Source organism: Ovis aries, chromosome 8 (assembly GCF_016772045.2).
Source record: "Ovis aries strain OAR_USU_Benz2616 breed Rambouillet chromosome 8, ARS-UI_Ramb_v3.0, whole genome shotgun sequence".
In the NCBI taxonomy this organism is placed as follows: Eukaryota; Metazoa; Chordata; class Mammalia; order Artiodactyla; family Bovidae; genus Ovis; species Ovis aries.
In genome coordinates, this window is record NC_056061.1 from 20,439,332 (window position 1) to 20,461,193 (window position 21,862).

Genomic DNA, 21,862 nt, shown 5'->3' on the forward strand with positions numbered 1-21,862 from the left:
GATTTGAACTAATATTCACTGAGGTGAAGGCAGCACCACAGATTGGGCGCTCCTGTTGTTGTTCAGTCACTTAAGTTGGGTCCAACTCTTTGTGACCCCATTGACTGCAGCATGCCAGGCTTCCTTGTCCTTCACTGTCTCATAGAGTTTCCTCAGTCTCTGTCCACTGAGTCAGTGATGCTATCCAACCATCTCATCCTCTTCCACCCTTTTCTCCTTTTGCCTTCAGTCTTCCCCAGCATCAGGGTCTTTTCTTGTGAGTCGACTGTTCGCATCAGGTGGTCAAAGTATTGAAGCTTCAGCATCTCCTATAACATACTATTAATGTTAATAAACCACTATAGTGGTTTATTGTCTCAGTAGGATGATGAATCATCCCATACCTGTGTATTTTCATAAACTTTGCAGATAAAAGTGAAACAGTGAAAAGCCTTCTTAAAGTGAGCAAAGTAAAATGGAACTAGCATTTTGTGTTATTAAGAGATACTGTTTATGGTAGAGTTCTCTTTCCACCCAAATATCTTACTTGTACTGTTGATTTTATGTCAGTTTAGGTGGATATCCTATAGCTTGGTCAAATAGTGGTCTTCTAGTGTTCATCTATTCATTGCAAATAGTCTCTCTCTGTCATTCTTGAATAATATAATCAAAAATAAAGAAAAGTAAACATACTTAATGTTTTTTATTGTTGCTGTTTTATTTTTAAAATTTTTAAAATTCAGATATAGTTGATTTACAGTGCTGTGTTAATTTTTGCTGTTGTTGCTGGTTTTTAAGGCACAGTTGGTGGATCTGAAATCTGAACTGACAGAGACCCAAGCAGAGAAAGTTGTGTTGGAGAAAGAAGTACATGATCAGCTTTTACAGTTGCACTCCATTCAGCTTCAGCTTCATGCTAAAACTGGCCAAAGTATTGACTCTGGTACCATTAAGGCAAAATTGGTAAGTAGTTTAGAGGATAACACATACTTAACATGCATTTTAGAGGGTGAAAAGGACAGTCTTTAATGAGGCTTCTTAATTATAAAAATTAGTGTGTGCTCCTGGGAAATTTGGAAAATATAGGAAATGTGAAGATGGTCCTAATCATCCTTGATCTCATTACCTGGAGACGACCAGTGACAACATCAATAACCAGTTGGTACTTAGAATAGAATCTTATTCCTATTTTAAAAGATCTATATAAATATAGTTAAAAGATATATGTGATTGTAACATGTAAGCAGGTTTTTTTGTTTTTTTTTTGCCAGTCTACCGTATCAGATAAGATTTAGTTTAGCTACATATAAAACAGATCCCAAGTAACATGAGAATTGTTCTTAAACAGTCCACGTTATCCGTCTTTTCTCTCAGTTGAAGAAGCCTTGAGACAGGCAGTCCAGAGCTGGTAGGGCAGCTCCACAGATACCAGGGATCCAGCTTCCTTTTGTTGTTCTGCTCTGTCACCTTCAGCTCATGGTTTCTGCCGTCAGGATTTCTTCCTACCTGCATTCCGGGATCTTGCATTCCAAGATCTAAGGGCAAAACAGTGCTTCCTAGCTACGTTCATTTTCTTTAATGACCTTTTCATGAAATCCTCCTCAGCTTTTTGCCAATCGTTTAGCTGTCTCACTGGCCTTCCCTAGCTGCATGTCAGTCCCTTGGTTAGTCACATGACCACCTCCAGTAAAATCTGAGTTCTTTTAATAAGGGAGAAAATGGAGGAAAATGGAGTTGGGTGTCAGCCCGTGGCACAGTTTTTCTTTTACTCTTAATATAAGTGTTTTCCCTGCCACTGAGTGTGTTCTCATGTTTGCATAATGCTTGTTTTTATAAGTGTTGCATGATTAACTATTGCCCTCTTAATCAGTGTAGGTTGTTTAAAGAATTTTTCTAAGTCTCCTTTTGATTTAACCTCATATGTATTAAGTGTACTATAGGGAACACAGCAGTAAATAAGATATACAGCTTGGGAGAGGGATGAGATAGGATGATGTTGATGATGACAGCAATGCAGTTTAAAGTTTTATTCATTTTCAGTTATTTCTGTTTAATTGGTTGATTAGCTTCTAATACTGGTATGTTAGAATTTATTTAAATGAATATTTACATTCTCTTAAAGTACTTTTAAGTTTTGAAATTCTCTAAATATAAATTGTTGGTGTTTTATTTAACTGAGATGAGTCAGATTCATAACTGCTGCTTTGGAATATTTGATATTAACATTGAGAAACAATGTACATTTTCACTAGAATAGAATTCGTCTGACATGTTAACATTAGTTTTGAAACATGGTGCTTTAGTGGAAAGACATTGAACCAAGTGTGTTAACCAGTTTGGATAAAACAAACAAACAAAAATTAATCCTGTATGGTTACCATTGCTTATGGATTTGCAAATATATTTATTTTAATGAACTTGACCCAAGTGATACTCAACATATAGGAATTTCCCTTGTAATGATTGTACCACTAAATAAGTTTATTTGTTTGATGTTTTTCTAATTATAAAACTTTTTTCTTATATCTTAAGTCTGTCCCCTCTGTGGAGGAGCTGGTAAGTATACCATTTCTGTTTTGCTTTAATATGTTATGCTGAAGTGTGCTTAGTGCTTTTTTTGCATAGTACATGTTGTCACCTTGTACGTATCTGAAAGTGATGTTAATGATGATAATTTTTTAATGTGCCAATACCTGAAAAATTCAGTCAGTAGCCCATTGCTCTTTTCTCACCTCATGTTGTTAAAAGATTTTTCTTTTGTTTGTGATTTATTGCCAGTATTTGTAGAACCCATCACTTTTTGACAACTTCTGAGCTTTGTAATTTGCTCGTACCACTGCTTCAAAAGAACAACTGGTCTTCCTAATGCAGGCCTAGCTCTTTCCTCCTTTTCTATTTGAATTTATTCCCAGAGAAGGAATGTGCCTGTTGGTTTCTTATTCACCCACTGCATGTGTTACAGCTTTTCAGCAGTCTTGAGAATAATTGTGTGGCCTTCGAAACAATTGAATTTTGAAACCCTTTATTTAAATTTACCTTACAGTATAGACAAATTCTTAATATTTTTCCCACTACCTAAGCCTAATCAGGTTCTAAGTTGTCATATGACTTTTCTTCTTTTGGAAATATAGCATGTGGATATCAGAATACAAAATTAACTTCTTTGTTGTTATCTAATGATGAACAGGTTAACTGAAACAAGATTCTTTCCTTTAAATCTAAAAGTGATTAGCTTCAGTGTTCTTAGCCCTGTTTTTGCTTGCATCTGTTCATTTCAGGTTAGAGAGTTGGTCTGATTCACTAGGAGTTTAAATCTTTAAAGCAAAGTAATGACTTAATATGTTTCTCATATTTCATAAATACTGTATAAATAGCTCATTAAAGTGATTATAAGTAGATAATCCTCAACATAAAATTTACTTAGCCCATAAACAATTTTTGGTCTTCTAGGAACTCTTTTTTTCTGAAACAAAAGCATTAAACTCCATAAATGTCATTAAAAAAGACTTTGTGTTGTCCGAACCATAGTTTCTTTTGGAACTGATAACCTGCCTTTTTAGGAAAGAGATTCTGAAATAAATTGAGATTTTTAAGAGTTCCAAAGTTGTTGTAAAAGAAGGATTCTAGATTATTAGTTCTTCAAATTAAAAAGAAAAAATCTAGACAATTGTGTTCTAGTTGTTGTATTTGTCTTTTTACAGAAGTTGAAAAAGCATGCTATTCTGCCTTCTTATCACATACATAATGACAAAAATTTAATCAAGGAAGTGATAAGTATATTCAACATTTGGTAATTGTCATTCATTTTAGGCTATATGTTTTTTTAAAATTATTTTTAAGATGGTGGTACTCACTGCCTTGTATTTGAATATATTGTATATTGATGTTTAAATATATTGTATATTGATATGCTATTGTTAAAACAAATCAAAGCAGACATCAAAATTAGTATCAAAATATATTCCATTAATTGTTAAAAGTTTGCTTACATTTGTTTCTCAGTTTATTATTTATAATAAAAGGGAAATAATCACAGTATTCACTACTCGAACATTAGAAACAATATCCTGTGCCATTCACTCAAGAGAAGCATTCTTCCTGGTGCTGAGGTGGAGCTTTATTTAAATCTCCTAAAAGGGGACATGGTGTAGTGAAAAGTGTCTTCTGCATGTCATCAGTAAATATGACTACATTTTCACAGGATTTATAGATTCTGTAAATTAACAAATCTGTGAAAGTAGTGCTCTAAGTCAGTAAACACTTCCACTCAAATTTGGGATGGTTCTCTTGATCCAAAAGTAACATTTAAAAGATCTCTCAGGGCCCATATCCAACTCAGAAAGGTTTATTTAGTCATACTGTGTGTGTGTGTGTGTGTGTGTGTGTGAGTTCAGATTTGAATCTGACTGTCTTTAGGCAGGATTTTTACCATCTGTTTCCCCCTCCGCTTTCCTTTGTACCTGCCTGCCTATTCTGTGCTTGGATCCCAAAGGTATTTGCGTTTGTAACACTTGATGTATAGGAGTAGGCACACTGTACTTTATACTTTGAAAGTATATTGAAAATTATTTCTCTCACATGTGAGTTGGTGATAAAAACTTGGTGGCAAAAACCTTAAGGTTATGTTCTCTGGCTGACACCTATAAATTCATATATATGAGTTATCTACCAAGTGAAGCAAAGGATAGCATCCTTTTATGAGAGATAAAAATAGATATCTATCCAACCTCATAGTAGGCAAGTGAGGCCAGTATTTTTTCTCAGAAAACAGTTCTTCAGTCACTTTAACATTTGGACGAATAGATGATCCGTTCCAGATCCCAAAGTTCAGTGATAATCTGCACCATGGATGCACTTATCTATAGTCAGTTTTCCCATAAGCTATATTTTTTATTGAAGTATAGTTGATTTACAATGTTGTGTTAACTTCTGCTATACCACAAAATGACTCAGTTATACACATGTATACGTTTACTCTCTCATGTTTTTTTCCATTGTGGTTTATCCCAGGAGGTTAGATAAAGATCCCTGTGCTGCACATAGGACCTTGTTGTTTATCCACTCTAAATGTAATAGCTTGCATCTGCTAACGCCAGACTCCCCATCCATCCCTCTCATTCTTCCCCTCCCTCTTGGCAACCACAAGTCTGTTCTCTATATAGACATTTTTCGATATGTAAATATTTTTAATGCAGTCATTACCAGCATTTCTCCATTACCATAAAATGTTTTTTTTTTAATTGGAGTATCTGTTCTAATTTGAGCATTGTAAGTTTCTTACAATCCTCTAAGATAAATTGGCTATAAAATGTTTCTCTTTGTAACCAAATTTATAGGTTATAGAATTGCTGCATTAAATTTAATGAAATGTTTGGGCACAGTCACCAGAGTGATTATTTTAGTCTAGTTTTAGAGTCGTTTTAGAAAGTAGAGAGTAGATTCAATTATCCATTGAAGCCATTGCTATTAGTATATAACATGTGCTTAGAGAAGGCTACTAATCTTAGTATCCTCAGGATCAGGGTGCCTCAAGCTATGTTATCTTACTTAGAAGTGGTTCTAACACCTCTGGTACTAGTTTTGAGAAAAACTGGATCCAAATCATTGTGCTCCATTTTATAGAAATAAAGTGCTAATTTTTATCATATGCTTTCATTGTTGGTATCATAGATTGTGTGCTTTTGTGTCTTTTAAGGAGCATGGTCTATTGCTAAAGAGTCTTGAAAGTATTTTCATTGCATTTTTAAAAAATTGCAACAGGAGAGAGAGCTTGAAGCAAACAAAAAAGAGAAAATGAAAGAAGCTCAACTTGAAGCTGAAGTGAAGCTATTGAGAAAAGAGAATGAAGCCCTTCGCAGACATATAGCTGTTCTCCAGGCTGAAGTTTATGGGGCAAGACTGGCTGCCAAGTACTTGGATAAGGAACTGGCAGGAAGGTGTGTGGAAAATGGATACCATTGTACCCTTGTGCTCTTAGGTGACCAAGTGCATAGTTACAGAGGTGGACTCTTACCTCTTTTGGTAAACAATATATTAATCTTTATATAAGAGTGATTTTTATGGTTGATTGTAGCTTACTGTTGTTAACTTCATAGCATTACATATTTCAGATTTAGTTAGCCATACTAAATAAGTGTTTCCGGTTGACATACACACTGCTAGTAAATTACTGTGAAATGCTAACAACTCATAGAGCTATACTTTTCACCATTTCCTGTCTTCACACCATAACAGATGATATTCCCATGTACAGCAGGACTTTCATAGGAATTCTTTCTGTGACCATTGAAACCCAGTCTTTCTTGTCCCTCAAAAACATATTGGAATGACAGTGATTTTATCATAATATAGAGTTCTGCTTTCATTAACTTCTATGGTAAATTATTTACAAACTCTGGTGATTCACTATTACTAAATAATTTTCTGCTTGTTGGTTTAATGTATTAAGAACTGATGTGGAGCAAATAAAAATAATTTATATTATCTCAAAGTGCACATTTCTAATAATTTTACCATATTTTAAAAAGCAATCATTTCGTAAAAAGAAATTGTCATTGGAAAAAATGTTTTCTGTGGTTAGCCTCATCTGAAGACTAGTATGATTGCGTGTAAGACATGGAACATGTTGGCATTAGTCTCCTAAATTGTTTCTAAGATGTATATGAGTTAGGTATGTGATTAAAGAAGGTCATAGTCATTCTTTTTTTTAAACTAGTTTTCCCTTGAAGACACCTGTCTTTTTCAGAATTTTCATGTCTTTGTAAATCTGAGAGACATCAGGAAATTCCTGAGTATTAGTTTCATTACTAAATTAAATTTATGTGAAAGCTACTTGTGTTCAGTAATTCTTCTGAATTCTTTATATGTATTTATATATATGTATGTGTGTGTGTGTGTGTGTGTGTGTATATATATATATATATATATGTAATGAAAAACTAACTGAATTAATTCTTCTCCCAAATGAAGAGTCCAACAAATACAGCTACTTGGACGAGATATGAAGGGGCCTGCTCATGATAAGCTTTGGAACCAGTTGGAAGCTGAAATACACTTGCATCGTCACAAAACTGTGATCAGAGCCTGTAGAGGCCGCAACGACCTGAAGCGAGCAATGCATGCTCCGCCAGGCCATGTATGTTTGCTTTGCTGCTGTTTCTCACTCAGTTTTGTCCGTCCTTTAATCACAAGTCCTTTGCATTTTTAAGAATTCTAGTAGAATGTAAAACCTTTATTTAAAAGTGAAAGTGGGATTAAACTTATTTTAGAACAGATACATATTTAAGGTTTCAGCCGCCCATATAGCTCCTACACTAATACCCCAAAAATGGTATTTCTGAAGACAGTGAACTATCGATAGCAGATGCATGTTGCTTCAGTTCATATTTCAGAATTTTCCTGGATCTCGATTAGGCATGTTTACAGAAGTTGTAAGCTAAGCAGAGTGTGTGTGATCCTGTTGTTAAATTGGCAAAAATTGGGGGGTAGTTCTTTATAAGGGGACTCTTAGTAACTAGCTTTATATATTGTTTCCAAGCTAACACTTCTACCTGATTGGTTTTGGATTAAGCTGGAATTTGAGATCTGTGTCCAGTCGTCTGTTTCTGTAGCCACCACTGTACAGGAGCTTTTCTTTCTGCCTACACAAAAATTTATTAACCTTCACTGCAACAGCAGCCTAATGGTGTGAGCCTTAATATAATAAAGTCGTATCTAGTTCCTGTCCCGTGGGTCCCATATTTCAGTGTCAGGTAAAGCCTGGCCTCGAATAGTAAAATTATTTGTTGCCTTTGAAAAGATGATTGTAGAAAGAATTGATACGTATGTGGCGTTCATGGGAGAGGAGTGGTGATTGCAGTAAGCACTCGTGCCATTGTCTTCTTTGGGGTTCTCTGGGTTCCCATTAACTTCTAGGCAGTGGCCAGATGATAAATGTTCTCTTATGCTAAATAAAGGCATTTGCATCTTAACCCGATGGTCAGGGGATTTTCAAATAAAATAGTGGACTTAATAAGATTTTAGCATTTGTTTGACAGTTGCTTTGGGTAGTGAGGAGGATATATTGGAAGAGGGCCTAATTGAAATCAGAGAAATACATTTAGAAAGATAATGAGGAGAAAGGGATCAGAGGAAGAACAGGTTTGAGAGAATTAGAATCAAAAGGAGTTAATGACTAACTGTTTTTGGTTAAGTAGGGTGAATAAGAACGAAAGTCTGAGTTTTGGTTTGGACAATCGAGTGAGATGATGGCATGCATTGATAAACCAAATATAGGGAAAGGAAGGTTTTGGTAGAAAGATGATATCAGTTTTAGACATGTAGTGTTTGAGGTCCCAGTGGGACAGCCAGGTTATATCCAATTATATATACGACTCTAGAATTCTAGAGAGAACTCTTGAGTTGAAGATGACTAGGTAAATCATCTTTTGAAACCATGGGATTGATGAAATCACCCAGGAAAAGTATATAGAAAGTAAAAAGATGGAAGGAAACCACTAAGGAGTGAGGGAAGGAAATGAATCACCAAAGACAGAAGCCTGAGATAGAGCTGTCAGATATGGGCCTTCTAGGCAAGTAGTATAATGGTTCAGTTCAGTTCAGTCGCTCAGTTGTGTCCGACTCTTTGCGATCCCATGAACCGCAGCACGCCAGGCCTCCCTGTCCATCACCAACTCCCCGAGTCCACCCAAACCCATGTAATGTAATGTAATATACACCAAAGTGTAATGGACACCAAAAAAAAGAGGTTTCAGGGAGGGGACTGTGAACAGTATCAGCTTCTGCAGGGTTCAAAAGGGCAGTGACTAAAAAGTATTCATTGGAAGCAGCCACATTGGTTACCAGTGACTGCAGAGAAGACAGCTTCGGTGGAGCAGGTGGAGCAGAACCCTAATTACAGGTTGGAGTACTGAATATGGGAGGCAAGGAAGTAACTACAGTGAGGATTAACTTTGTGTAAAGGTTCAGGAAAGATGGAGGGTGGATAGAAGGTAACCAAGATTGTGGATGGTTTAAGGGTTTTTATATGTTTTGTGTTTGTACATGGTCTGTGTTTTATAGCTTGGTGAGGCTCAACATTTTTTCATTTTACGGAAGGAGTTTGTAGAGAGAGGGAGAAACTAAAGGTACCAGAGAAAGAATTATTGGTGGAGCAAGGTCCTTTAGTTAAGAGGTAGATTCCAGAGCTCAAAGAAATGAAAAGGTAGTTAATGACCAATTGACATTTTGTTTTTTCAGTTCTGTAAATAAGTTGAAATGGATATAGATCTTAAAGCTATTTTCCAGTGAAGATAAAGTTACCTCCTTTTATTTCTTAAAGATATTGTTTATCAGTTCATGGCAGTAGTTTATTTTGTAATGTCATGTATAAATAGTAAAGAAATTAACAAGAAGGTGAGAAAATCATGTACATTCACTATATTAATAGAACCACTATTTTTGCTTTCCCATGTTATCTGTTAATTACTTTCTTAACATTATACTGTGTATCCATTATAGGAAAACAATAAACATTTCTAAAAACAAGTTACTCTATATAGTATATAGTTTAAGTACTACTAATTTTTCTTCTTTTTTTTTTTTTTCTCCAACAAGGATCAAGACTCTTTAAAGAAAAGCCAAGGTGTTGGGCCAATTAGAAAAGTTCTCCTCCTTAAGGAAGATCATGAAGGCCTTGGCATTTCAATTACAGTAAGAAGTAGTGCTTCCAGTCTCCTTTTCTCTACACTTCTCTAGTATAATCACACTCCTTTGTTGAACATCATTGGGAAATAAAGTTTTCTTAATATATTTTCTAAATAACTGAACTTATCCCCATGGGTAATAGCACTTTTGTGTAAACATTTTTTTTTTGGTATGTAAATCTTCCTAATAACTGTTAAGTATTACTTTAAAGTATTTTTCAGTAATCACTGTTTATCATTTTCATTATGACTCACATCATAGTTCTCCTCCACATTTGTGATGCCTGTAAGAGCCTTTGGCATTGGATAGGACTGTTTTCTTCTGTGTTAAATGACCCCAGAGTATATTGTTCTTTTCTCCAGAGTATTTGCTGTCTTTCTCTTGTCTCATTTCTTGGCTGGCAGATTTCACTGGCTCTCGGGTCCAAGTAGTCCTCTTTTTTAATGTTGATTCCTTTACAAACAATTGTCTTGGACGGCCTTTTTGAGAGCAATCTATTTTAAAATACGTATAACTAGAGTAATACATATAACATATAACTAACTAAAATATGTATAACTTTTGCTGTTCAGTGCTTTGTTCCAAAGCAATAAATAACCTGGCTTTCTGTACTTAGTTAGGCACTGCAGAAGTTTATTTACTTTCTGGTATTGTTTACTGTATAATTGTTTCCTATAATAAAAAGTTTATCTAATAGATATTTATTGAATATACCTACCTTTTTGAGTATACGTCCCTCAAAGAGCATAAGTTTAGTAAGAGAAATAAGACACACACATAATTATGATTACAGCTAGAAAGTGAAAGGTACCAACTGCTGTATTTCATTAATTTTGCATTGCATATTTTTTCATATTTTAACATGTATGAAATTCAGATTCATCCTATAGGTTTTTTTTTGTGGAACATAAAATAATGGTTTTTTTCTTATGGTTCATTGGGACTTAGGTTTGATAAAATCTGATAATACTAGGGACTACTAATACATAAAATATTTATGTTTAAGAGAGTTAAGCCAATTGTTCTTTCGGTTTTTCAGGGTTCTTTTTTTTTTTAAATTCTGTAATGCATTTTAAAAAGCATATATGTTATTAATCATTTTACTTAGAGGTAACTCTTTGATATTCATGATAGTTTGATTTACCATTACCTAAATAGCAAATAGGATATCACTCAACATTTATAGAGGCAGTATAGTTGCTTATTGAAATGTTTTTAGAAAAATGTTTTATCAGAATAGTATGCAACTATACAAAGGTAAACTAGTTTGCTGCCTGTTTTTTTTTTTGACTAGGGTGGAAAGGAACATGGTGTTCCAATCCTCATTTCTGAGATCCACCCAGGGCAACCTGCTGATAGATGTGGAGGGCTGCACGTTGGAGATGCGATTCTGGCTGTTAATGGAGTTAACCTACGGGACACAAAGCATAAAGAAGCTGTAACCATTCTTTCCCAGCAGGTAAGTTCCCTTTATATAATTAAAATTGGATCTCTCTGTTCCTTTTTGAGTCTATTGAATAGATGATAACTTCCTGAGGAGGTTTCTCAGGTAGTAAAGTGTATCTGGTACATATACACAATGGAGTATTACTCAGCCGTTAAAAAGAATTCATTTGAATCAGTTCTGATGAGATGGATGAAACTGGAGCCGATTATACAGAGTGAAGTAAGCCAGAAAGAAAAACACCAATACAGTATACTAACACATATATATGGAATTTAGGAAGATGGCAATGACGACCCTGTATGCAAGACAGGGAAAGAGACACAGATGTGTATAACGGACTTTTGGACTCAGAGGGAGAGGGAGAGGGTGGGATGATTTGGGAGAATGCCATTCTAACATGTATACTATCATGTGAATTGAATCGCCAGTCTATGTCTGACGCAGGATGCAGCATGCTTGGGGCTGGTGCATGGGGATGACCCAGAGAGATGTTATGGGGAGGGGAGGTGGGAGGGGGGTTCATGTTTGGGAACGCATGTAAGAATTAAAGATTTTAAAATTTAAAAACTAAAAAACTAAAAAAAAAAAAAAAAAAAAAAAAGTATCTATAGATACTAGTTTCCTTTGACTTGACCCTTTTTTAGAAGACATTCAGCCAGATTTACTGAAAAAGATTTTGTTTGCTCTTCTTCACAGCTGTATAGCTTTGAGCAAGTTCAGTTCAGTTCAGTCAGTTCAGTCACTCAGTCGTGTCCAACTCTCTGCGACCCCATGAATCGCAGCACGCCAGGCCTCCCTGTCCATCACCAACTGCCAGAGTTCACTCAAACTCATGTCCATTGAGTCAGTGATGCCATCCAGCCATCTCATCCTTTGTCGTCCCCTTCTCCTCCTGCCCCCAATCCCTCCCAGCATCAGGGTCTTTTCCAATGAGTCAATTCTTTGCATGAGGTGGCCAAAGTACTAGAGTTTCAGCTTCAACATCAGTCCTTCTAGTAAACACCCAGGACTGATCTCCTTTAGGATGGACTGGTTGGATCTCCTTGCCGTCCAAGGGATTCTCAAGAGTCTTCTCCAACACCACAGTTTAAAAGCATCAATTCTTCAGCGCTCAGCTTTCTTCACAGTCAAACTCTCACATCCATACATGACCACTGGAAAAACCATAGCCTTGTCTAGATGAACCTTTGTTGGCAAAGTAATATCTCTGCTTTTCAATAGGCTATCTAAGTTGGTCATAACTTTCCTTCCAAAGAGTAAGTGTCTTTTAATTTCATGGCTGCAGTCACCATCTGCAGTGATTTTGGAGCCCCAGAAGAATAAAGTCTGACACTGTTTCCACTGTTTCCCCATCTATTTCCCATGAAGTGATGGGACCGGATGCCATGATCTTCGTTTTCTGAATGTTGAGCTTTAAGCCAACTTTTTCACTTTTCTCTTTCACTTTCATCAAGTGGCTTTTTAGTTCGTCTTCACTTTCTGCCATAAGGGTGGTATCATCTGCATATCTGAAGTTATTGATATTTCTCCCGACAATCTTGATTCTAGCTTGTGCTTCTTCCAGCTCAGCGTTCCTCATGATGTACTCTGCATAGAAGTTAAATAAGCAGGGTGACAATATACAGCCTTGACGTACTCCCTTTTCCTATTTGGAACCAGTCTGTTGTTCCATGTCCAGTTCTAACTGTTGCTTCCTGACCTGAATATAGGTTTCTCAAGAGGCAGGTCAGGTGGTCTGGTTACTTCCTTAGTGCTGCAATGTCCTCATCTGAGAGCTGGAAGGATTAAGTATGTTAATACATATAAAGTGTTCAGAACAGGACTTGGTTCTTGGAAAGCAAAACAGCGTTAATGACTAAAACACTATATAGATATGAAGTATTATAGAAAAAACAATGCTAGAAGTGGATTGATTTTGCAGTCATAAATGTTAGAAGTCAAGCATTGTTAGAAATCTTTTAACCAACCCTCTTATTTAAAATGAATGAAATAAAGTTCTTAGAAATTAATTTGCTCAAGGTTGCAGAACAAATAAAGAATTGAGATTCATATACAAGAGTCATATTTGTTATCCAGAGATGTAAAAAATGTTTTGTTTTTTCTTTCAAGAATAGGTTTGAGGGAATTAGAGAGGTGTTGGTTAGTACATTGAGATGTTCATTGGATCATCAGTATAGTATGCCAGAGCAGACTTGAATTTCAGAGTTGAAAGTGAATTTATAGCTCATTTAGTTCAGTTCTACTTGAGGCATAAATAACTACAGTATCACTCAATGAATGTGTGTATGTTGTGTGTTCAGTTGTGTCTGACTTTTTGCGACCCCATGGGCCCACTAGACTCCTCTGACCATGGAATTTTCCAGGCAAGAATACTGGAGTGGGTTGCCAGTTCCTATGCCAGGGGATCTTCCCGACCCAGGGATCAAACCCACGTCTCTTGCATCTCCTGCATTGGCAGGGGGATTCATTACTACTGTGCCACTTGGGAAATAATTGTATTCAGTGTTAAAGGGAGGATTTGTTGGTGATAATGCAGTCTGTTTCATCGTTTTAGACTGTTGATTTTTAGAAAGCTCTTGCTCATATTAAACCTAAAATCTGTTTCTTCATGACAGCTACCACAGACTTGATTCTGTCATCTAAAGAACTTTACTGAAGACCACTATAATGTGGGAGACCCAGGTTCAATCCTTGGGTTGGAAAGATCCCCTGGAGAAGGAAATGGCTACCCACTCCAGGATTTTTGCCTGGAGAATTCCATGGACAATACAGTCCATGGGGTCGTATAGAGTTGGACATGACTGAGCGACTAACACACTGCATTTACCAACTCCCCAGAGTATTATTTTTAAAGCACTGTCTGATGAGGGAGATTTAAGAATGCAGCACTAGTCTCTTTAAGTTGGTGTTTTCTCAGTCCATCTTGGCTCTCATCCTGTAGTGTGAGAGTGGGATGAATGACTGCTGAGGTAAAGGAGACATAAATAGGCAGTTTATGAGCTGCAGTTCATGAGATACAAAATTTTATGGAAATGCTGAACACATGTTAAAGGTCTGAAGGATAACCTTAAACTGCTGGGAAAGAGGAGCACCAAAGAGACTTAGTGGTAGCAATTAAAAAAAAAAACCAACAAAAAAAACGGCATGCTTTCTTTTGAGCAAAGGCAGGCCATAATTTTCAGAGAATTGCAAACACTGGTCTTGTGGTAGTGATTGTAGTCTCTTATTAAGTGACAATTATAGCTCAGAATTTTTTTAACATAAAATCTATAACGTTTTACTTGAACATGAAGTTGTTATTAAAGAATAAAATATAAATATTACACATCTAGTCTAGTATAGGAGAAAGAGCAAGAACTTCGGAGTCAATTTCTGTTTTTCTATTTTACTTGTTCATCTTATTGAGAGTTATCAGCCCTCTCCAGGACTCACTCAGGTTTCTCATTCATGTACAGGGGACTACAACAGAGTTGTTCTGAGAATTGAAGGATATAATTTTGAACAATAAACACAGTAATTGCTATTATTACTCAACAATACCTTGACCAACAACTATGTCTGGCTCTCAGTGACAGTTAAGGAAATCCTCAAGACCTATTGAGTAAGAAACAAGAAATCATTGTGTAGAGGTTTCTTGAATTAGTCAAAGAAAAGTTTGTGTGGTGCCCTTAGGTGCAACTTTAATATCTGACTGTTAGATAGATTTTCTGAATTGCTACTATGTAAAGTATAAAATGACAAAATGACTTTTAAACTGAAAACTTTGTTCCAAAATTCTGTAAATTGAATAATCATCCTTTTTTGTTTTAGGTCTTTTGGGGAAATATTTTGATCAGGAGAAAGATCTGTAATACTGAAAGGAAATTATGTGTACCTCTTGAGAGTCTAAAATTTCACTGTTTGTTATCTCGAAAGGTGCTACATCTGAGGCCCAATCGTTGCTTCTCACCCTAAAGAATTTGGGAATCTTTTAAAGTTACAGTAACTTGGTTTTCTCATTTTCTTTTCCCCATTTTAGAGAGGAGAGATTGAATTTGAAGTAGTTTACGTGGCTCCTGAAGTGGATTCTGATGATGAAAATGTAGAGTATGAAGATGAGAGTGGACATCGTTACCGTTTGTACCTTGATGAATTAGAGGGAAATGGTAATCCTGGTGCTAGTTGTAAAGATACAACTGGGGAAATCAAAATGTTACAAGGTAAAAATCACCATGAATGTTACAATTAATGTATTTACTATCAATAAACTTAAAAAATATAAAAGACTTAGATGTTCTTTGTAACACTGTTTTAATGATGGGGAAACCGGCATTAACAGAGTGGATAGCTTTCCCTTGCTAAATTATAGCTTCATTATACACCAGTAATTATGCCAATATTTTATTTACATGTCAGTTCTTCTGGATTCACCTTGGACAAATATATGAGCAGTTACTAAACTACAGCTAATCCTTGAAATATAAATAAAATTCAAGTTTTTTAGACAGAAACAAAGGCCAACATGCCTTTTAGAGTAGATACATCTTAACATCTTGCTGTTTTAATGCACATTCTTCTCTCATAATGCAGTGATTTCACAGGCTGAATTTGAATAAGTAATTACACTGTTACCTCATGACTGTTATTAGAATCAGGATATGTAATCTTGAGGATTTGGGGTTTAGTTCCTTTGCTATCATCTATACATATTTTAAAGAACAATTCTAGCACTTCTATATGGAGCAGTGGTGCTTAAATTGTGATCCGTAGATCTGTAGGGGACCCTGAGACCTTTCAAGGCGTCCTGGGATCCAGACTTTTCATATTATTAAATACTAAGGCATTGTTTGTCTTGTGTTGATACTTACCCTGATGGTGGTGAAACCATTGGTGCCTTAGTATGAGTCAAGGCAAGTAGCACTGCTCTGCGAGTGGTCACTGTGTTCTTCCTTGTCATCTGCTCAGAATAGAAAAGAAGAAAATGCCAGTTTCTTAAGACTATCCTCTATAAAATAGTAAAAGTTATTCATTTTATTAAATGTTGCGTATATGACTTTTTAATTATTCTGTGTGATGAAATGGTAAGTATGCATAGCACTGAGTTTATATGCTGAACTAAGATGCTAGACTTAAGGAAAAGTACTTAAGTGATTAATTTGCTAGCTGAATTAGCCATTCTTTTCATGGATGACAATTTTTACTGGAAAGAATGACAAATTATGGTTGTTCAGGATATTTGGCAGCCGTTTTTTTAAAAAAATGAACAAGGTGAATCCATCACTTCAAGAACAACTGACAGTATTTATTGCCAGTGATAAAATGTGAGCTTTCAAGCAGAAATCAGAATTTTGTAAAACACATATCAACCACCATGAGCTTGACAGCTTCCTGACACTTAAAGAGCTTTTCTAATAAGATTGGTGGTGATATTGATGAGTATGATTTTTTAATACAGTAAAATGAAATGTGTCAGCTTTTGCAATTGTTGCATAACTCAGGGATCTAATACTTTTGAAACGACCAGCATGTGATATTACTGAATCCTGTGTGGGTGAAAAGAGCCATTCAAAAGTGCAAGATAGACAAATGATTTTAATGCATCAGAGTGTGAAAGTTCATTGATATGGTTTTAGATTCTATATTGTAAAATTTGGTATAATATCAAAGAAGAATATTGACAGTTATTTGAAAAGGCTAAGTTACTCTTCCCTCTTCAGAGTTACACATCTCTGTGAAGTGGACTTCCTTCACATGCTTCTAACTGATTGAGTGAAAGCAGATATGAGGATCTCGCAGTCTTATGTAAAGCCAGACATTAAAGATACTTGCAAAATTGTAAAATTGTGACATTCCTCTAAGTTTTTTGGAAATTAGAGTTATTTTCACTAAACAGATATTTATGTTAACATTCATGGAGTTTATTACCATTTTTAACAAAGTAATTTTTATTTTAGATTTCTCAGTTTTAATCACCAATATAGTAAACGTTAGTAGGTCACTTACTATTAATAACCCACATGAAAAAACACTCTTTGCAGTTCTCAGTTCTTAAGAGTGTAAAGGCATCCTGAAGTCAGAAAGTTTGAGAACTTGCGGCATCGAGTGTTACAGTAGGCTGATGAACTGTTGCCCTTTTGGTGAGCCTGTGTGGTGTGAAGGGTCTGTGCAGAGACGGCAGTCGCATTCGGTCTCCCTCCGCATCTGGAACGAAACCATTGTGTCAGTATGCCAGCACCTTGCACTGCTGAGCTGCTTTTCTTTTGATTTTGTTGTCTTTTACCTTTTCTTCTGTTTGTTTGTTTTTTTGTCGGGATTAGAAGGCTTGCAGCTGAGGCTTTTTTAAAGGGTTTCCCTGTCACCTATATAAATTGCAAACCATTTAAAATGTGACCCAAATAACCAAACATGTATAACTCTTAGGATACATTACTATTAGTGTGTGATTAGTGTGAAGTCGCTCAGTCATGTCTGACTCTTTGCGAGCCCGTGGACTGTAGCCCACCAGGCTCCTCTGTCTGTGCGATTCTCCAGGCAAGAATACTGGAGTGGGTTGCCATTTCCTTCTCCAGGGGATCTTCCCGACCCAGGGATCGAACCCAGGTCTCCTGCATTGCAGGCAGACGCTTTAACCTCTGAGCCACTATTAACTGATCACAAATCACAAGAAATGTATCCATTGGTTATCTTTTTAGCATGTATCCATGTTTCATAGCTCACTAAGCAGATTTCATAGTCAACTTTCATTTATTTGCAAGCCTATTATCTGTTTTGTAAATTAACCAAAATTAGTTTTAAATTTTATCTGGATGTTGTCTTACCAACAGGTTAGATTTAGTAAATAAACTAGTATATGCCTCAGTGAGCTGAAGTTAAATAATTTGAAAGCAAAATGTGAAAGAAAAATATACAGTTCCATAGGTATTTGTGTTAAGTAGAACTAATTGAATTTTGCAGTTGTGTGTATCAATTCTGAATTTCATGAATAATTTGGCAGGAAAGTTTATATAATTTTTAGATAGGTCAATAGATAATATTAAAAACATCTGTACAGTGTTGATGTCTGCTCTAAGGAAACATTCCTTTGTAAGAAATTGCTGTCTTGATTAATCTAGGGCCCCATTATTTGCTTCATATTACTATTATCAGTTACAGTGGACTTTCCTTTGTTATTGCTCAACAGAAGTATGATTTTTTTAATTAGGAAGTATCTGCTTATTTTCTCTTTCAGGATTTAATAAGAAGGCAGTTACTGATGGACACGAAAATGGAGACCTAGGAGCTTCAAGTGAAACTCCTCTAGAAGACAGTGCTTCTAAATTAGATGATCTACACAGTCTGTATCATAAAAAGTCTTATTAAATTGACTGTATCTTCAGACAAGATTGTTAATCAGACTATTCTGAATTTGGGGCACCAGGGAACATGGTGACAAAGACTATACAAGATTTAAGGAGGCTGTTTATTGCCTAAATGAAAGACGGGTACCTCAGGGCTTCATGTGAACAATTCTAAATGCATAAAACTCCCTGTTTTCTGTGGTATACCATAATTAGCTATTGCATGAAAAGCAATTTTGATTTTCTTCAAATTTATAAAGTACCAAAGCATGTGTTTCCCGAAAGGATAGTATTAGGCTCTTAAGTACCAAATAAAGCACTACTGTTTTATTTGATTCCTTTTCCATTTAGTAGAAGGACAGTGCTAACTGGAATTTTTTTTTTTTTAAGGAATAGCCTTTAAATATAAGAGAATAAATGAATTCATATCGTATGTTCCAGAATGTTAAGTGTGATGTTTCAAAGGATAGAACTTGACTCAGTGAATTGCAGAAATGTAGGCTTGACTTAAATTTGTTTTTTAACTGAAAGAATGGTTTCAGTGTTTTGTTTTTTTTTAAATTTAATGTGCTTCCTGATGTCTAAATCAGTTCTTAATGATCATTTATTATAATGAGCTTGCTTTTCAATGTTATCCATGCAGTACAGAATAGTTTTCTTTAAGCAATCCTGTATCAATCAATGCTGCACTAGAAATAGTTTCAGTTATTGTACTTTTCAGGTTTTTTAAAAGAAATGCAGATGAGTGTGAAATATCTGTTCTCAATTATGTTGATTTGTGTGCGAGGTATTGGAGCATTATGTTATTAATGTTTAGTCACAAATGCTTTTTTTCTGGAATCCACGAAAGGCAGTTTTATCCATTTTGAGTTGTTCATAATGTTTGTATTGTGATAGTCCTAGCACTTAAAGGTACATTTTTTTTCTGGCGGTAAAAGCTCAAATTTATTACTATGTCAATGAGATACATTTAATTCAAACAGCAGTTTTCTCTCGAAGTATTGATGACTAACTGATTTGCCAATAATCTATAAATCTGAGGCACTGGTGGTGGGCAGGATAAAGTGAGCACGTTTTGATATGATAATTTTTTGGTTGGCTTTTCAGTGTTAAGTTTGACTAAAGTGCTTTTCATATGCAAACTAGATTTGCTACTTCTTTATCCCAGGAATCAGCTTGGAGTGCCTGCTCCCTTCTGTGCTGTTCCACAGGCCACTGTACCCTGCAGGGGAAAGTGAAGAACATTGCATTTGAAGAGATGATAGTTTTGCCAATATCATTGTTTTAAAGAATATACATTTAAGGGAATATAAATTGGGAGAAGGCTTTTAGAGTATTATCAGTATCTCATTTCTAATATTCAGATGTTATGTGATACAAAACACATTCTCTTGTCTTTCCTAGATGCACTATATATTTGTTCATAGGTAAATCTATAAAATGTATATACTTTATTTGGTGGTTTTGCTATTTATAAATTTTATGTTTCACCTGTTACTCATTTATGGTTTGTTTTGGTAGTTTTGTTCATCTGTATATCACCATGTTAATTTGTAATAGGAAATGCACTTCATAGTATATGTGGTTACTGATATTAAAATACCTTTTAGCATAATATTGCCTCTGAGCAAAAACTAGTATTTAATTGTACAACTGAATAAGGAAGCCACATGTTATTGTTTGCTCCTGACAGGCTAGGACTCTTAAAAGAAAAATATTTCCTCCTTATGCGTTCCCCCTTCTCTAGCACATGCCCCCATGCATGATATGAGATCTGTAAACTGGATTTTAACCAGTATATTCATTCAGTCAAAAAAAATTTCCATTGTCACATATCTGAAAGCTTTTTTGTTGTGACTTGAAACTATGTTATTCTTATCTTTTTAAAACACCATCTAGGATGGGATGGCCTTGCCAGTTTTTCAGAGAGTATCTTTTATCTACTAAGACCGAATCCTTAGGAAATATTAACCAAAGCCTTTTGATTTTCAAGAACTAATATGTCTATAAAGAGTTTTTTTTTTAAGAGCCTTGAGTTGGCATTTCTATGAGGACGCTGTGTAATGTAAAGGGTTGTATGAGGTAGTTATGATAGAAACTCCCTTCTTGGGCTGATAAACAAAAGAAAAAATGTTCCAGTTAGTTTAAAATTACAGAGGTCAGTTCCCATTTCATTCCTGCTTCACCTTGGTTTGCAGCCTATGTGAGAGCACTGTTGCTCAGGGATTACTATGAGGTTCCCATCTGGTGTTTAGAAAGTACTTGGTTAAAAGTTCCTTTTAGAATATATGGTCTTTGGGAGATGAAAGAGAATTACAGACTCTTTCCAAAGGTCTAAATGGAAACAGTTTTTATGTTTTCACATTTGTACGAAAGAAACTGATTTCTAGGACTAAACCAGATAAGGAGAGAACTGTTGCAAAGCCATTACAATTAAAAAGGAAAAAAAAAAAGTATACACATACACAAACAGAATAGCTGAAAAAAATTTCAAGAGTATGAGGGTTGTATGTCTGTGTGTATATATTTACAGTTAACTTCTACAGTTCAAAGTGTCTGTGACTTTGATGGCAAACAGCGTTTGGATTATGAGATTTTAAAATAGATTGAAAAGAGATGAAAATTTTGAGATCCTTGGTAATGCAAACAAATGGTTTTGGCTGACTTAACAGCTGTCAAAAGTTAGCTCAGCGTTTCTTTGGTGCTGGTTCTACCCCCTCTCCCACTCCCCCACTGTAGACTTTGTTTTCATGTTTAGAAACAAAATATATTGATTCATGTGTAAGTTGCACATTTCTGATGTCCTTATTATGTAATGCGCTATCCCAGCTACCCAGTTTTCCATATAGGGTTGGCCTCAAATCTATAGGATTTTTGACAAATGTACCATATCTAGTTGTGTTGTTTTACTATTTTTTTATTAGCCTGTAAATAAAGATGGCATCTCTCCTGTATTAAAATGGTATTAATCTCATTTAAAAATAAACATTTTACAAGTCTTTCATGTTAAAGCTTTTCTTTATTTCCAGTAGCTTCTGTCATTTGTATCAGTGAGTCGTGAAGGCTATGGTTGAGACTTCCATGTTCCCAATGCAGGGGGCTCAGTTAGATCCCTGGCCTGGGATATAGGGTCTCTCATGCCGCACAGTACAGCAAAAAGAAAAAGAAAATTGATAGCCAATGTCCTTGAGGATAACATTGATAAAAATTAAACAATGAGGGATTTCCCTCGTGGTCCAGTTGTTAAGACTCCACACTTCCCATGCAGGGTATAAGGGTTCAATCCCTGCTTAGGGACCTAAGATCCCACATGCCATTCAGTGTGACCAAAAAAAAAATAAGAAGAAGAATAAAATTGTTTCTTATTAGATACTGTGTAAGAGGATGTTCATCCATTTTATCATCTAAGCATATATAATCTAGAAGTTCTCAAATT

At 35.5% G+C, this 21,862-nt stretch overlaps 1 protein-coding gene across 2 annotated transcripts in view; it reads left to right on the forward strand.

Moving 5' to 3' along the window:
• GOPC (golgi associated PDZ and coiled-coil motif containing) overlaps nt 1–21,425 on the forward strand; it is a 45,778-nt gene extending 24,353 nt beyond the window's left edge. The window contains exons 2-9 of one of the 2 annotated variants that reach the window (XM_004011171.6): nt 778–942; nt 2,512–2,535; nt 5,740–5,915; nt 6,949–7,114; nt 9,574–9,669; nt 10,958–11,122; nt 15,129–15,309; nt 18,318–21,425. In XM_004011171.6, the coding sequence (XP_004011220.3) occupies nt 778–942; nt 2,512–2,535; nt 5,740–5,915; nt 6,949–7,114; nt 9,574–9,669; nt 10,958–11,122; nt 15,129–15,309; nt 18,318–18,448 (1,104 nt within the window). In that variant the 3' untranslated portion in view covers nt 18,449–21,425. The remainder of the gene's footprint in view (nt 1–777; nt 943–2,511; nt 2,536–5,739; nt 5,916–6,948; nt 7,115–9,573; nt 9,670–10,957; nt 11,123–15,128; nt 15,310–18,317) is intronic. The other variant, XM_004011170.5, reaches the window with a different exon arrangement.
• Nucleotides 21,426–21,862: the final 437 nt, after the last annotated feature.